General features: G+C 46.7%; 1 protein-coding gene across 1 annotated transcript in view; it reads right to left on the bottom strand.

The window, feature by feature from the left end:
* Positions 1 to 17938, bottom strand: part of LOC308476825 (testican-2) — a 30156-nt gene that overhangs the window by 12012 nt on the left and 206 nt on the right. Inside the window, exons 2-5 of the mRNA XM_081004773.1 lie at positions 13320 to 13434; positions 11986 to 12100; positions 3893 to 4007; positions 1773 to 1892 (exon numbers count right to left, since the gene is read on the bottom strand). Coding sequence (XP_080860899.1) covers positions 1773 to 1892; positions 3893 to 4007; positions 11986 to 12100; positions 13320 to 13351 — 382 coding nt within the window. The 5' untranslated portion in view covers positions 13352 to 13434. The remainder of the gene's footprint in view (positions 1 to 1772; positions 1893 to 3892; positions 4008 to 11985; positions 12101 to 13319; positions 13435 to 17938) is intronic.

Genomic DNA, 17938 nt, shown 5'->3' with positions numbered 1-17938 from the left:
CAAAAACCTTTACCTTGCTGTGCTCACACAGCAACTGGCAGAGTGTGGGTGGCCCACACAGAAAGCTCTGCTCCATGGAAGCAGCCAGGAGATGAGCAGGGTTGCTTGGTTTAATGTACAAAATGTGCATTTGCTGATGACAAACCAGTCCAACTTTCCATGCTAAGCACATTTTTTCTTTCATCACACCAACTACAAAATGCATAATAATAATAATAATAATAATAATAATAATAATAATAATAATAAATTTATTATTATTATTATTATTATTATTATTATTAAAATTCCACAGACTTGTCGTTAGAGCATTAATTTCTCAGATCAGCTCTGAGAACAAAGTATTGTGTTTCAGCTAATGAAAATGTGGCAAATGGCACATGTAAAGCTGCATTTAACGCACCGAATCTGACTGGATGGACATGATGGTGACTCAAGAACTGTTTAGTGCAGAGATGGGGAAGCTGTGGCCCTACAGAGTTTATTGGACTACATTGCCCATCATTCCCAGCCAGCTTGGTCGGCAGCTGGGGTCAATGATGGGATTCGTAGTCCAGCAGCATCTGGAGGGCCGCAGATTCCCCGTTCCTGATCTTATGGTATATAAACTAATAGAGTCACACATAAAGACCAGTTTAGTGCCGAAATACGACAAGCTGCTGGCATCCAACAAGTAACTGCTCAGCCAAAGCAAAAACAATTTAGTTTCACAAGGGAAAATAAAAGCTGACACAACAGGGGGAATAAAGATTGACGGAACCAGGCACATCTGCTGCGCCAGCTCCGGTGAAATAAATGAGCCTGTGGCTCTCGCAAAGTCCTATTCATTGCAACAAGGCTGGCCCTCTCTAATAGGAGTTGTTGAAGGGCTGATTGTGGTCACCTTCCCTCGTTCAGTGCAGAAAACAGAGGTTTCTCACATCGATCCTGAAAACATGGCGGAATTTTCCCACCGGTGTCTCTGCACTGCTGACGTTACAGCTGAATATGTTCCTGCGTCTTTCACACCTGAATGAAACAACGTTCTTCTTGGTATAACTTAGAGGAAATAGAGGCGTTAAGCCAAGGGGCGGGGTGACCAGTGGCCCTCCAGATGTTGTTGGATTACAACTCCCTTCCATCCTTGTCCATTGACTATACTGGCTCTGGATGATGGGAGAGTAACCCCTGAGTTAAGCCAAAGTATGCATTCAGAAATATCCTATTGCGCATAAGTATCCCCAGGACTGTACCACTTCGTAGATTGTGAATCACACGTTTCAGCATTATCCGCTATCAAAAACTCCCTGTGTGTGGAAAACCAGCCTGCCAGGAAGAAATATATAGAAGAAATATGGGCGTTATTCAACAGAACTGTTGCATTAACACAACTGGGTCCCCTGCCGCTGTCCTCAAATCTACTCCAGAGAGTTGGAGGAAACCCCAGAAGAGATTTAGGGAGGAAGCAGAGGAGGAGAACATTTCCTTGTGCAAGCAGAAATCCTAATTCTTACTTAAGGTTCGCCTTAATGCTACCACCTTGAACGCAACCCTTTCTCCCCAACGTGCAGGCTTTCCAAGGACAGAAAAGTGTTTGTTTTTTAAACCTATTCAATCATGCAGCCAACCATCCACCTGCAGCTCAAAGATGTTCAGTCTAAGGGAATCACTGGACACAGATATCAGTCCAGTAACTGCAGAGAGAATCTCTTCAGAGATTGCATGGCTCCGTCCCTGTCTTTCCATGACTGTGTACGCGTATGCATATGACAATGGCCACAGTTTCTGCATACCATTCACTGGATTGGCCCCTGCGCTCCCGGAGCTGTTCTGTTTGGCATTCTCATGCAGGAGCTGGAACCAGTCACGGAGCCGATCCCCCAAGTCTGCCAAGTCTTGCCCAGTACAGGTTTCTGTAAATCAAATGCAGAATTATTAACTGAGCACCCCGAGCTGGGAAGAATATGAAAGACACCCAAACTCTATTTTATTCATTGTGCAAGTCTCTTTCATGTAGCAAAACATTCCACCTTCGTGGAGTAAAGTCAGTTTGTAAGCAGAAAGGACTGCTTACTGAGGAGTTGGGGAAGGGGATGACTTGTGACATTTATTAGCTTGGAAATCCCTGCCTTAAACAAAAGTCTGAGCTGTCCAAATGGTGGATAAACTCCAGGATTTGACAAGAGCACCACTCACTTGCCTAACCAGAGTGTGTTACACATCTTGGACTTGTCTAGAATTTGGCCTTCTGTACTTTTATGGGGATGTAAAGCAGCAGACAGAAGCCTGCCATTTTAAGGGTTTAGGTACAGAATAGCATACAACTCAGAAACAACCTTTATACCAACAAATTGAACAAAAGTTACACAATTAATTTGCTAATTAATTTGCTCGGTTTTACTCAGGTAACAGTGCTATATTCGCTAAGTAACATTAAGCATTCTATTTATTCATTTATTTATTTATATTCATTTCATGCATGCCTCATAGCAGATACTTACCTCTTTATCCTGGCCTTTGATGCCTATGGTACGTTTTTAGGACCCACCTTATATTTTTGATTGTAAATTGGTTCATCTGGTTTTAATACTGTCTAAACCTGCCTTGGGTCCTTATGGTGAGGGGCAAGGAAGAAATCTAAGCAACAACAAAATGGACCTATTTCCTTCCTTCCTCCATTTTGCAAACGACGGTGTAGCGTGAACTGGATTTCCCATTTCCATGCAAACTGGCTCTTGGCAGATGTGCTGAAATGATTTCTGAATCTTTATTGCGTGGACCAGAACTGCAGCCATGGGGGAACCTGATTTTTGGTGCTTTAAGCTTTCCCACAGCTCTTAAGTCAGCACCATATTGACCCAAGTCTAGGAGACCCTAGATGTGTGTGTGGGACCTGGGCAATGTGTACTCTTTATGGAAGCCCTTCCCCAGCAGTGGGCTCTGATGGGCTTACCTGGCATTAGTGTGCAGCTGAGACTGTGCTCTGAACGCTGCCCTAGAACAATGCTGCACTGTGGGGAAGGGAGCATTTTAATAATATAATAATAATAAATTTTTATTTATATCCCGCCCTCCCCAGCTGGAGCTGGGCTCAGAGCAGCTAACAGCATTAAAAGTAACACAGCATTCTAAAATCAATATTCTAAAATCAATTCAAAATCAAATGGCAACCACTGGGCCAGAGTTCTACGAGGATCACCAAAGGAGGGGGTCAGACTGTGCCTTGGCCAAAGGCCTGGTGGAACAGCTCTGTCCTGCAGGCCCTGCGGAAAGATGTCAAGTCCCGCAGGGCCCTAGTCTCTTGTGACAGAGCGTTCCACCAGATCAGGGCCACAGCCGAAAAAGCCCTGACTCTGGTTGAGGCCAGCCTAACCTCTCTGTGGCCTGGGACCTCCAAAATGTTTTTGTTTGAAGACCATAAGGTCCTCCATGGGACATACCAGGAGAGGCGGTCCCGTAGGTTATTTCCCGTAGGAAATTCAAACAGCGAGTAGACCCAGCGTAGAGAACTAGCTCTTTTTTTTGTTTGTTTTTAAAAGGTGGGTCCATGGCAAGCAGCAGCAGTGCCCGCTGCCACAATGCTGGAGCCCTGAAACTGCCCAAGGTTGCCTGGTAGTAATGCCAGCCCTGGGGTCACCTTCCCAGAACAAAATGATGACAATGCACACGAAACCACAGTGTGAGATGTGTTACCGGGGGAGGGAGCTTGCCTGCGTCTGTATCATGGTCTCATGTAGTTTTCCTGGCAGACGAATGCATATGGCATGATCAAGGGAGATTGGGGCCCCTTGGAATACGATTTAATGCCAGACTCTTAGGCATGCTTTCTGTTGTTCACACAAAAAGCAGCAGAGAGAGAAAGGGAAGGAGAGGATGCTGTCATCAGACTATTTGCTAAAATGTTCCCCCTGACCTTGTTTGGTGTCTGTGGCTGAGGTCGGGCTATGCTCACTCGCGCATGGGCACTGCCCCTCGCACTTAACCGTCAGCTGTTTGCTGGTCAGGCAGGCTTGCTGCTCCAGTTTGCACTGCAAGACAGAATGGAGAGTAGACAGTCAGAGAAGTCAGCACTTGCCAATCAAATGGGGGACGGGATACCCGGGCTCCGGGACTCTGCTGGTCTAGGAGAGCATGCCATGAACCTCCTTGACCTCATCTCACCTGCTCCTCTGCTGCCGCCTGACGCTTCCCTCCTCATTTGGTAGTCCCTGTCTAGTCTGTCCAACATAGATCACACACCCTTACAGAGTGGACTATGCCTCCTTCTCCTCTATCTTTTGCAGCAGGAGCAAGAGCAGAAGGGGAGATGGGAGGCAGGACCACTTCATCACCTCGGACAACAGGCCAGACCCTTTTGGCTCCTCCTCTCCTTAAGTTGTTTCCATCCCAGCTCGTCCTGCAAAAACCTGGTGCCTGAGTTTGCTTATCTTCCCTCCATCCCTTTCCCCCTTTTTGTATCATCTCTTTTAAATTATAAACCTGAGGGTAGAAACTGTCTTGCTTTTTAACTGATCTGTGAAGTTGCTTTTCGGCTTCTGGAGCAGGGTCCAAACACTACAAACAAACAAATGGATACTCTAAGTTCTGCACTAAGATGACGATGCACCTACTGCTTAATGCAATGGCTGAATACTCATGCACAAGTTCATAACGGTTACTCCCCCCCCCCCCAATTCTAAATTCCATGAATAATATTCCTCCGAACGCTCCTTGATGGGAAGCAACTCCATTAATCAGCTCCAGTGTAAACACATTAATCACAGGGATTAGCGGCTGTGTATATTCAATATAATAAATCGGAGGATGTGACCATTTCCCTTTTGTCCACGATAGAAAGCACAGCGGGTCTTGGAAAGTATTCCTATGGCAGTATAATGAACTCTGCCTCTGGAGCCATGCCCAGCTGGAGCAATGGTGCTCAGCTGATGTAGTCCAACTTAGGAAAGGGTTCTGTTACTAGCCAAGGCTACATGCCTGCCGTGATTTCCATGGGGGGGGGGGGAGGGAAATGGGCACCACAAAACGAGGCTTTCTGAGAATTTCTGCTTTTATGACGGGGAAGATATATATACACAAGTATGTGTGCAAGGGAGGGGAAGGAAGCGGGGAATACCGTATTTTTCGTCCCATAGGACGCTCCGTCCCATAGGACGCACCTAGTTTTTTGGGGGGGGAAATAAAGGGAAAAATTCCCCCCCCCCCAAAACCAGGTCGGGGAAACCGAACCAGGTTGAGGAACAGCGGGATGGCGGCGCTGCGCCTCCCTGCTGTCCCCCGAGCTTGTGGGGCTGGCCGATGTCTGCCCGGCGCGCGGGGCGCTCTGCTTCAGGGCGCCCCTCGTGCCGGGCGGCAGGCTGCTATCCGCAGCATGGGGATCCCTGTGGGGAACTCCTGCAGGGCTCCCCACGCTGCGGATGTCTGTCTGGCGCGCGGGGCGCTCTGCTTCAGGGTGCCCCGCGTGCCGGGCGGCAGGCTGTTATCCGCAGTGTGGGGAGCCCTGAGGGGAACTCCTGCAGGGCTCCCCACGCTGCAGATGTCTGCCCGGTCCTGCAGGGCTCCCCACGCTGCGGATGTCTGCCCGGTGCGAGGGACGCTCTGCTTCAGGGTGCTCGTAGCGCCGGGCGGCAGGCTGCTATCCGCAGCCTAGACAGCCCTGCGGGAACTCCCGCAGGGTTGCCTAGGCTGCGGATGTGTTCCCGAAGTGCCGGGCGCTCTGCTTTCAGCGCGCCCAGCGCTGCGGGAAGCAGGCTGCTATCCGCAGCCTAGACAGCCCTGCGGGACCTCCCGCAGGGCTGCCTAGGCTGCGGATGTCTTCCTGGAGCCTGGAGAGCGAGAGGGGTCGGTGCGCACCGACCCCTCTCGCTCTCCAAGCTTCAGCGAAAGCCTACATTTGCCCCATAGGACGCACCCAGATTTTCCCTTCATTTTTGGAGGGGAAAAAGTGCGTCCTATAGGGCGAAAAATACGGTAAATAAGGCTTTTGGTAGCTGGGGTGGGGCTTCAGTGCATGAGGCAGTTTCTCATGCTCTTAATGACTAGCACAAAAGAAATGTTGCAGAATTCTGCATTTATTTATTGGTCACTATTTTTCAATACAAGAGACATCTTGCAAATGGGCTTATTTTTCACCCGCTTACACAGATCACATAATTTGGCTTGACGTGGGATTTTGATTGCAAAGGCATGGACGGGGTTTTTAATTATAGTGCACCCGATTCTGCTTATAAGGTAAAGGGACCCCTGAGCATTAGGTCTAGTTGTGACCGACTCTGGGGTTGCGACGCTCATCTCGCTTTATTGGCCGAGGGAGCGGGTGTATAGCTTCTGGGTCATGTGACCAGCATGACTAAGCCGCTTCTGGCGAACCAGAGCAGCGCACGGAAATGCCGTTTACCTTCCCGCTGGAGCGGTACCTATTTATCTACTTGCACTTCGTGCTTTCGAACTGCTAGGTTGGCAGGAGCAGGGACCAAGCAACGGGAGCTCACCCTGTTGCGGGGATTCGAACCACCGACCTTCTGATCGGCAAGTCCTAGGCTCTGTGGTTTAACCCACAGCGCCACCATATCTCATGCCAAAACACAGGAGGGCTCTGCGTAGGGATGGGGAATCAAACTTTCCCCCCATGCTCCATGGCTAGATCCTGCCTCCTTCCCGTGATGATCCTTGCTCTTTATTCTGAGTACATTTAGGAACGCTAAGTTCCAGCAACAAGCATCTCTCTCCCGCTGACCCCTTTGAAATCCAAGGACAGATTGCAACAGAAGGGTTTTGCGGCAGGCCAGCCTTCTGATCCTGTTACTTTTTTTTATTTAACTCTTCAGGCAACGAGGAACCAAAAGCAAATAACAATGAATCTTCTTAGTGCTAATCTCCCCCGAATGAAATTTCCTGCTGTGCCCTGGTTTCGAACTAATCAGGCTAAGGCTTCTCAACATTCTTTGGTGCATAATAGGCTACAAACTGGCTGCCTGTTTCCTGCAAACTATAGAAAAATATTTCCCCCAGCCACTGACTTGACCTGCTGTGATTTCATGGGGCATTCACAAACATCTTAATAACTGATGGGATGGGAAAAAGAGTAACATTTTTTTTTTAAAAAAGGGAAGGACCCCAGTATATTTGGCTGTGACAAAACACCACACACAGAGTGTATGGAAATGGAGGATTTAGTTGGTGGGAAGATGAAGGGGTAGATTCACAAAACCCAAAACAAATTTGAGCAAGATGGGCAATGGAACTGATTACTTAGAGGGATGGTGCAGTCTCCCTCACTGGCACAAGCGATGGACAAATCTTCAATTTATTCCAGTTTCTCATTTCTCCAAACTTAAATTCAGTTCTCCATTTTTCCACATGGTTGTGATTTTTTTTTTAAAAAAAGTTCCCATGAAAATTCACCAGCGTTTTTGTGTACATTTATCCTAATCTACACGTTTGTATGCAATTTCCCCTAATGAACAAGTGTACGCCAAACAATTTCCCCTAATACAATAAACTGTTTCATGTCATTTTTCACTCATATATGCATTTTTATGCACACTTTACACCAGTATGTGCATCTTTGTACACATTACTTCTCAGGAGAGCTGCACTGCAAAATTCAGAAAAGTGTGACTTTTGAAGACTGTGCTTTGGTTCTCGTATTGTGTTGGAAAGCATGAAGTAGGTACGTTCATCTTTACATGCAAACTGAATTGAATTTCTCCTCCCATCCCCTACTCGTAGGAGGCTTTCAAACAGGCTGGACCGCTCTGGATTTCCTGCATCAAACTACATGTCCAACAAGACCACCTCCAAATCTATGGTTCCAAGTGGTTGGTTCAAAGCATGTTACAGCTATTTACTTAGCGGCAAAGCCATAATTCCAATGCTCCACCTCACTGCCAGATCAGTGCTCGGGATGCAAGGAGACAAGCAGGGAAGAATCAGAATCCTCACTTCCTGTTGCAAATTGTCCCGGCCACCATACGGAGCAATCCAAAAATGGCTGTAAAAGATCTATGAGTTGCATGCTTCCGGAGCTGTATAAAAACCAGCCTCAGTTTTTAGCAAAGGTACCATGCTTTGGTTTCTGAATCAGTTTACCCCAGGCTGGGAGGCGATTCTTCACAAGACTCGCATCTCTATTTTGAGAGAGTTAAATGCAATTGTATGTGCTAAAGGCAAGAGCTTAGTTGGAACAGACTCCCCCATTCCAACAGCCAGAAGGCAGAAAAAGTAGGTCAGCACAGCATGACAAGGGCTACCCAAACGAGCTTTGGCTCAGTGAGTCACACCAATCCTGCACAGCTTCACTGTACTGCATGTAACGCAAAGGCATATTGCACTCACCTCCAATACTGTAAATATACCACTGCACTATTACCCAGAGACTCACTTTGTCTAGAAGGAAAGTCAAATGACCTCAAACCCTTGGCGATATTTGTACTGCTGCTGTCCGTCTTTTTAAGGGACCTGCTTTACATTTCATGGAATCAAAAAGATGGGAGGCACCTCGAAAGGTCAGCGAGTTCAGCACCCCCCTACAGCAACCTCAACAGAGGGCCAGCCAGCCTCTGCTTAAACAGCTCCAGCAGAGGAGAACCTACCACCTCCCAAAGCTGTCAAAGAGCTCTTACTGTTAGGAAGTTTCTCCTAATATTAAGCTGAAATCTGCTTCGTTGCCATTTCTACCTGTTGGTTCCAGTCATGATTCCGTGGGCCAAAACCATTCACAATGTCCTAATTGTATGCATTTTGTTTCCAGAATGTGATGTTTTGATACCAACATCTTGGTAACAGACATTCTCCCTTTTCTAACCAACACCAGGGAAAGCCAATAGTATTTCCTTCCCCAGAAATGAAGGTGCCCTTAAAAAAGAAAAGAAAAAAGGATTCCTTGATCTTGCTGCCAAAACTCATCTTGATTTCTGGTCTGGTCAATGGGCCCAGCAGGTTTTCATATCGTTTCAAAAACCTGTTTGATTACAGGTGACAATGAGGATAAAATAAATTCGTGGAAGGGGCACAGCTCAATGGTAGCGCATCTGCCTTGCGTATAAAGGTAAAGGGACCCCTGACCATTAGGTCCAGCCGTAGCCGACTCTGGGGGTGCGGTGCTCATCTTGCTTTACTGGCCGAGGGAGCCGGCGTACAGTTTCCGGGTCATGTGGCCAGCATGACTAAGCCGCTTCTGGCAAACCAGAGCAGCGCACAGAAATGCCGTTTACCTTCCCGCTGGAGCGGTACCTATTTATCTACTTGCACTTGACGTGCTTTCGAACTGCTAGGTGGGCAGGAGCTGGGACTGAGCAACGGGAGCTCACCCCGTCGCGGGGATTTGAACCGCCAACCTTCTGATTGGCAACCCCTAGGCTCTGTGCTTTAACCCACAGCGCCACCTGTGTCCCATGCCTTCCGTATAGAAGGTCCCAGTTTCACTCCCCGGCGTCTCCAGGCAGGACTGATAAGGACTCCTGCCTGGAGAGTTGCCGCCAGTCAGTGCAGGCAATCCTGAGCTGAATGGACAATTCGTCTGACTTCGTATAAGGCAGTTTCCTTTTTTACTGTGGGTCTGATTTGACTAACCAGTCTAATAATAATAATAATAATAATAATAATAATAAATTATTTATACCCCGCCCATCTGGCTGGGTTTCCCCAGCCACTCTGGGCAGCTCCCAACAGAGTATTAAAAACACAATAAAACATCAAACATTAAAAACGTCCCTAAACAGGGCTGCCTTCAGATGTCTTCTAAAAGCCAGATAGTTGTTTATTTCCTTGACATTTGATGGGAGGGCCTTCCACAGGGCAGGTGCCACTACCGAGAAGGCCCTCTGCCTGGTTCCCTGTAGCTTCACTTCTTGCAGTGAGGGAACCGCCAGAAGGCCCTCAGCATTGGACCTCAGTGTCCGGGCTGAATAATGGGGGTGGAGGCACTAGCAGAAGGCTGCACAAGGAAGCCCGCACAATTGGCCGAGGGAGTGCGTGTGTCAGTACAGAATGAGAAGGGAGGAGAAGGGAAACCACTCTGTCAGTCAAACAGAAATGTGTGTGCTGACAGAGTGATCTCCTTAGCGCTACAAATCCCTCCCTCTGTTACTAAATGCGTGTCTGCACCAGAGGAAGTGAAGCCTTCGTATAATTTGTTATTCTCTTAAAAGCTGTGCCTCATTTTATTATTGTCTCCGTGCCTTTTTGGTTCTTTTCATCATACTAGCATTCACGAGAATTCTGCAGATCTGCAGCGTTTAGCAATGACAATTTTAGCTGCCCTCAAAAGAAAAAGTAAAAAAAAAACCCAGCTCATAATTACCTCTTCTTTATCTTTAAAATCAACCAATTACTCCACCTCTGGGACCTCCACCAAAGGGTTATATATAATCTTGATATAATTTTGTGGGTTGGTGATAAATTAAGCAGAGGTGCCAGAGAGGTTGTCTTTGTTGGTTATTATCTTTAATATCGCACGCTAACAATGCCTCCAGTGCTTCCACTAAGATATATATGTATGTGTGTGTATGTAATTTATTTAACTGTACTGAAGTACTAAGTACTGCTCCACAGTTTGGGTTAATGCGTCCTTACAATTTTCACAAAATTGTCCGTTTTTATAGATGGAAATGAATGGCGAGAGGACTTAGGCCACCCACTGATGGCAATGTAGGAAAGAGGGCAAAGTTTCTAAGCTTGAGAGGAGAGGTGTTGTGAGCAGTCAAAAGACACATCAAGAGGAAGGGGCAAGTGGCTTCCATGTCTTCTGCTCACACTCCTGAGTCTTGTCCTAAGGAAGGAGACAGGCACTTCCCTCACAATGAGATGGCCTCACTCCTGAGCCTCCAACAGAACGTGCTTTTCCGCACTACAATCCAGAAATGCAGAAAGAGGAAACATTAGTCCCTTGAGCAACCATTCTGAAACAAACAGGCCCTAATAACAAGTTAAAGAACCAAGCTTTTCCCATGGCAAAGTGTTGCACGAGACGCAAGTAAATATTTATTTATTTGTTACATTTATATGCTGCTACCTTTCCTGCTTTTGAATTATGGTGCTGGAGGCGACTCTTGAGAGTCCCATGGACTGCAAGAAGAACAAACCTCTCCATTCTTAAGGAAATCAGCCCTGAGTGCTCACTGGAAGGACAGATCCTGAAGCTGAGGCTCCAATACTTTGGCCACCTCATCAGAAGAGAAGACTCCCTGGAAAAGACCCTGATGTTGGGAAAGATGGAGGGCACAAGGAGAAGGGGACGACAGAGGACGAGATGTTTGGACAGTGTTCTCGAAGCTACCAGCATGAGTTTGACCAAACTGCGGGAGGCAGTGGAAGACAGGAGTGCCTGGCGTGCTCTGGTCCATGGGGTCACAAAGAGTCGGACATGACTAAACGACTAAACAACACCTTTCCTTCCGAAAGCCTGGAAGCTCCCTTGTATCATCATCATCCTCTTCTTCTTCTTCCTACTACTACTACTACTATTAGGATTTACAAGCTATTTGTAGAGCCAACTCCCAGTACACCATAAAGCCCGCTGAATAACTTTGGGTCCATTACTGGGTGGTTGGGTTTGTTTTGTTTTTAAGCTTAACCTACCTCACAGGGTTGTTGTAAAGATAGAATAGGTGGGTGGGTAGAGAAACAAAAGGACTTGGAGCTCATTCTAGCAGCTCAGTTGCCTAGAGCGTGGTGCTGATAAGGCCAAGGTTGTGGGGTTTGATCCCCTTAAGGGACAGCGGCAAATTCCTGCACTGCGGGGGAGGGGGCTGGACTAGATGACCCTCAGGGAGCCCTTCCAATTCTCCAATCCTATGACTTAAGAATGTAAGGAACAAGCAAAGACTGTAAAACAACTCAAGAGAACAGAGATACAAAAATTCCCTGCACGCCCCCCCCCCCGCATAGTACTATACAGATATGAAATTCAGACCAGACCCCCTGAAACGTTGCGGCTGCTTCTTCCCCTGAACGAATGCCCTCCCGCCAACCTCGTTTCCAGGCTTAGCTGCTGCCATTTTCTCTCACCACGGAGCTGTAAGTGTGTCCATCGGAGCCACAGACAGATGCGAGCTGGGTCATGTGACAAGGCTTGCACAAGCTCTCCTTGTTTCCATGGAGTTTCAGGGTAGGCTGTTTGATTCTGTGGGTGCACAGGAGGAAGAGATAAGAAAGAAACAAAGAATTCGTATTAAAGCAGGGATAACCTCGCAGCAAACACACCCTCAGGCACAAGATGCGCTCTTCTCTGTTTGGCACTTGAGGAATGTGAAATATCCGGAAACTGCAGACCGGAGAGTGCTCCTCAGGTATCACTGTAATATAAAAGGCAGGGATCCACAAGTGAAACTTTTCACAGAGCCACGAGAAGGAAAAGCTTCACCTATGGATTTCTGCCTGTTGTACTGCCATGAAAGCCACACGCAGAGCTTCCGCCTGCCAAACAGCAACAACTTTAACCTTCAGTTATATGATTTGTTCGCAGCAGAAAGGGGCGAAAAGCCATTGAAGCCAAAGGCCTCTTCAGCCATTTGGGGCGAATGCGCATGGATTGATAAGGGGCAGGGGCATGCACAGAAACCCCAGTCCCAGCATCACTGCATGGGCCAGATCCACTTCAAACCATCCTGTATTGAGAGCAAAAGTCTGAAGGGAGATTTTAAGGGTGTTCAGATGAATATGTGCATGCACCTGTTTTCTCCCTGCTCTTAGCTCACAGGAGTTTGGGCGAACACTTGCAGAGAGCTCATGTGTGAACACCTGTGGACCATAGCATAACGTTAAGTGAAGGAATAGAAGAGAGACTTAGCCACAAGGAATGAGTCCACCTGCGCAATATGGCCTCCCTTAGGGATACTGCCTATTCCTCCTCTGCCTTTTCACTCTTAAAAAGAAGTTAAGACTTGTGGAAATTGTGCAGGCAACTCTATACCTGCTTGTTCAGTGAGAACAGGCAGTGGGGAGCAGGATCTGGCCAACGGGCCAAATCCTGACCACCCCCATGGGCCATTTTGAGAGATGGGTAGTGCCTCCATCACCTGACGTCACAAAGGTGTCACATGATCCGAAATATACCTGGTCCTGAGTTTCAGAGTCCTGGCTAACAAGTTGCACTTCAGCGGGTGGCTGACAAGCACTTGGCACTTTAAAAAATATTCATTCAATATCCTGAATAAAACAAATCACTTTTAAATCTACTAGCCAACTGTACTTAAGTTTGGGTTGTCCTCCATTGGCTTATAACAGCTTCCTTCCTTCCTGGTGTGCCCACCACAAAAGGACTCGGCAGAAGCAAGAGCAAGTCACTCAGTAACACCTATTGCCGCACCAGGGACTCATGGGGAGGCCAGCTGCTTCCTTACCTGTGCTCCAGCTTTTTGCGGCTAATGCACATAGCCCGCTGGTAGCCCTGGGCGATGCACACCTTGTGCCGGCTGCATTTCACTTTCTGGCAGGGATCCTTAGTGGTGTCCACACCTAAAGCCAGAAGTAAATGGAGTGTGAATGACTAAATGCTCCTTTTTATAGCAGAGGTTGCTGCCTGATATAAAGCAGAAGCTTGCAGACAACCACACACACACGCTAAAAACCACAAAGCAACCATGGTCTGCAATACTTCGTTACATGCAAGTATATCAGGATCAGAAGCTGTTTCACAAATCAACTTAAATTGAGTCTGATAATTGGACTAGTTTCCCATTAGGGCTGCCCTACGTCCGGGACTCCCGGGTGTATGGCAATGTCGGAAGTGTTGGTTTTTTTGGCGAATTTCCTTAAAAAAAAAAAAGCACAGCAACTTCATTTTGAGATTTTGCAGAAAAAGCTCAACAACTTTTGTGTTCGGATATTCACTTTTTGAAATACGGCAACCCTATTACAAACAACTTTGCTACAATCGACGATTTTGAAATTATTTGCATGCAGTGTGCCGTTTACTGCCGGCTGCCTTTGCAAACAAACCTAAACTCATCACTTTAGGAAGACAGCTCCCCAATATGCAACAGCAATGAACCTTCTCTCTATGACCTGCATGGATTCCCACCACATGCAAAAAGGTGCTGTGAGAGAACCACCTGACATGGTACGTATAAGAATTCACATTCCCATCTTCGCTGAGGAACGGGTAGGAATGTGCAGCTGCAGCTGTCCTGCACGGACACAGTCAAGGGTCACCTTACACTTGTCATGTGTGCCTGTCAATATGCAACCAACATGGGCCTCGACAAATCAGCTGGCTTACTCACCTGCAGCAGTGTCCAGTGCTGAACTACATATACTGAAGGCTCTTAGGATTTGCATTCAGGGAGTGCTTGTGTGTGATGGAGGACTTTGTGCAAGAAAAGCCCTAACCACGAGGGTGAAGTATCTGCTGGGTTGAGACCAATATTTTTGTAATGGTTCTCTACAGAACTAGCACCTTCCACCTGAAATCTAGTCTCTAGTCACTCCCCTTTCAAACACATTTTTGTTTAGATTTATTTTTTTTAAACACACACCTATGCATCCAAACATCTAAACCCCAAATCGGTGAGATTTAGGTAATACGCCCACAACAACTAATCATCACTAAATTTGGGAAACAGCTATAGCTCAGTGGTAGACTGCATGCTTTGAATGCAGAACAATCAAGTTTTGATCGCAAGCAGCTCAGGGAAAGACTCTCTCCTCAAAATCTGGAGAGCTGCGCCCAGTCAACGGAGATAATCCTGAGCTACATGGACCATTGGGCTGACTCAGCAGAAGGCAGCTTTCCATGTACGCTGTGTCAAATCTAGAATAACAGACAAGTTTCAAGCCGTGTGCTCTAATCTGGCCCGAATGACTGTTCTACTGAAACAGCCTCCTGCTTGCATTTGTCAATGAAGGTACACATCTCCATCTGCAATGGTTATCTACCCTCTACCAAATTGTCTGGCAGGTGTAGTTTGGAACTTCCTGAGGGCACCTGAGGTTGGAGGAGGATGGGCTAGATGCATCTAGGATGGGAATGGAAGATGTGCCTCTAAACCCAGTCCCTCCAGCTACACATCACTAGCTGCCCGCGATTGCTGTTGGATTTGGGCCGCAGAGGACAATGCAGCGTAGAGCTAAGCGCCCTTAAGCTCGCCGCTTTCAAAGGGCATAATAAGCATGCTTAAATCTGCGTGGGTTCAAAGCCAGCAAACTTTACAACGGCAGGAACTTTGCAGCCTGGATCAGGCAGCCTTTGAAAAACAAAATGCTCTTGCACTATTTTCTGAAGGTCAGCAAATCAGTATTCTGGTCAGGCCAGAGCAGTCAAGGCATTCTTTAAATTGAATTGCCTTTATTTAATAAAACCAAGGGAGATCAAAGGACTGGTGCTCAAGTACTCAATTTTCTAAAAGTTGGGGGGGGGGGAGTCTGGTGCCAGCAGTGATTGGAAGATCAGGTGGTGGTAACCAGCGAAACTCCAGCTCCTCAAAGCTTGAATGTATAAACCTGCTTTAAACCGAATCAGGACCTCAGTCCACCTATTTCAGTTCTGCCTATAGCAAGATGGAGGAATCTGTGGCCTCCATGTGCTGTGGGACTCCAACTCCCATCATCCTCAGCCAGCAAGGGATGATGGGAGATGGGAGTTCATCAACATCTGGAGGTTCCCCATTCCTGGCCTACACAGATTGGCTGTGGCTTTATAAGGTCTCAGAGAGGAATCTTTTCCAGCTCCATACCTGGCGATGCCAGAGACTGAACCTGGAAGCTTGGGTATGCAAAGTATACACTCTTACTTCTTTATGTGTCAATTTTATTTAAGTCAACCATGTCTACACCACTTGCCACCTTAGCCTCTAAGTGGTGTACAGGAAGGATAAAAGGATGTGATGAATTTAAAACCAATTAAAACTGACTGTGATTTAAAAAAATTAAAAAATATAAAAACTATCTGCAATTGAACTATGGTCTGCTCTTATAGCTTGAGCATGCTGTTCTCTTGCATACATTTTTCAACGGTTTAGAAGATCGCGTTGCTCAGGCAACATGTGGATATACTCAAGTTGCTTGCCATAGAACACATGTTTTGATTGCAATCCCTAACATCTCCAGGGAGAAGGATCAGAAAGAAAGGAACGGGGAAGGCTCTGGTGTCAGTTGAAGTAGCAGACTAGACAGACCCAATGGTCTTGCCTAGAAGAAACTTCCTCTGTTCCAGGTTGGCTAGGAACCTTAAGTTTCGTAACCACACAGCATCTAAGTCAGCAAACTATTCCATCAGTTCTCCCTATGCCCCATATACGTACTTCCCCTAGAATAGGGAAAGGGAAACCTCAGGTCTGGTGGCCCCATCAGCGCTCTCTTTTGGACCCCCAGAGCTCTCCACCAGCCATATCCCCTCTTCCCAGATCACACAATTCACAGTTTCGGCTTTACAACCTCCTTGAATGTTTTTGCCAGTCTGGAACCTGCTCCTGAACTCTACACTCATTGTTCTACCCATTTTTGTTTCTGGTCTCGCCCCTTCTGGCATGTGGCCCTCGGGACATTGCTGAGAAGGTAATCTGGCCCTCTGGGTGAAAAACGTTCCCCATCTGTGTGCTAGAATATCTACGCAGTACCAGCGCCCCCTTTTTTTCCTCCCAGTCTCCATTTGGAAAACTAAACTTTCCCATCATGCTTTTGTTACTTGACCTGTTTACATAAATGTCCACACCACCCTTCAGTAGAAATCCCTGCTGAAGTGGTTTACATGGAAAGGCCAATGCGAAAAAGAATTAAAACGCACGTGAAGAATCACATAAACACAAAGGCCGAAAAGGCAGCTGTATCTGAAAGCTGTAATGCCGCCAATCAGAGGAGCACAGCTGCATTTACCCTTCCTGCCCCTCTTCCCTTCCTAACAGCTGATCAGCGCAACTGCAGTTGACTTGACAGAGCTACATGTGCACAGCTTTGGCTTGTTGCACATGAATATTGTTGGATCAGCGCCAACTGCCCCACTTGCAAAAAAAGGAGAGGAAATATATATATATAAACCTCATATCCCACTACAACGCTTAGATTAAAATTAGACCAAATTTAGAAAACCTTCAAGCACAGGAAGGTCTTTAAAGCATATTTAAAATTAATCAGAGGAGTGCCCATTTGGACTTCCCCGGCAAAGCATTTGTGCAAGCTGCAGTACCACCCCTGAGATGGCCCTGCAATATCCAAACTCAACTGCTTTAAAACGGTCGTGGACATCTCCCGACAAACCCCTGAAACAGCCATTGATTCAGATTATTTCCTCTCCTGCATGAAATTGAGTCCTGCACCATTCCACTTTTTTATTATCTGGACAGCTGCTCAGCGCTCAACTCTGTGCTTCTACTCCGCAAATTTCTCCTCTGTCACATCAACCACCCACCCAATAATTTCGGATCAATCATCTGTGAAGTCACAACTCTGGAGGCATCGATTTCAAGTAGCAATTAAATGATACTAACCAAGGAAACCAAACCTGCAAACTGTAAACATTTGGAAGCAGGCGTCTCCACTAACATAAAAGGGGGGTTATTTCCATCACTCGCATAAGCACAATCAATTCTGCTCAATGGCACACAACACCCTTATCTAACATGCAGGGAAATAGACTTAACTAACCCAAACACCTGGGAAAGCATCAGAATTCACCCCAGAAGAAAGTGATTAAGGCCATGGGTAGCCCACTCTAATGAATTATCAAGGGTGGGAAAAACTTGGCCTGTCTACAAATTGTTTTTGTGTTTTTAAGAATATGCATTGGCAGGTAGGTTGTATATGAAAGACTACTGCAGCTCAGAGGTAACACCATGCTGCCAATGGAACAGAGGGAATGGAAGATAAAAAAGGAAGACCATACCCTCCACTTAGAAGGAGAGTTGCAATTCCTGCATTGTACACACATATTTGTTGCAGCTAGTAAAACCGAAACCGGGAAACACATCTCTCTTCAAACACGCCTGTACTCTGGCTTGATAGTCTTGCCTTCAAAGTCATTTTCAAA

Source organism: Podarcis pityusensis (genome assembly GCF_964106645.2).
Source record: "Podarcis pityusensis genome assembly, chromosome: 5".
NCBI classification, from domain to species: Eukaryota; Metazoa; Chordata; class Lepidosauria; order Squamata; family Lacertidae; genus Podarcis; species Podarcis pityusensis.
The sequence above is the reverse complement of the archived record's forward strand: the minus strand, read 5'-3'. Positions and strand labels throughout refer to the sequence as shown.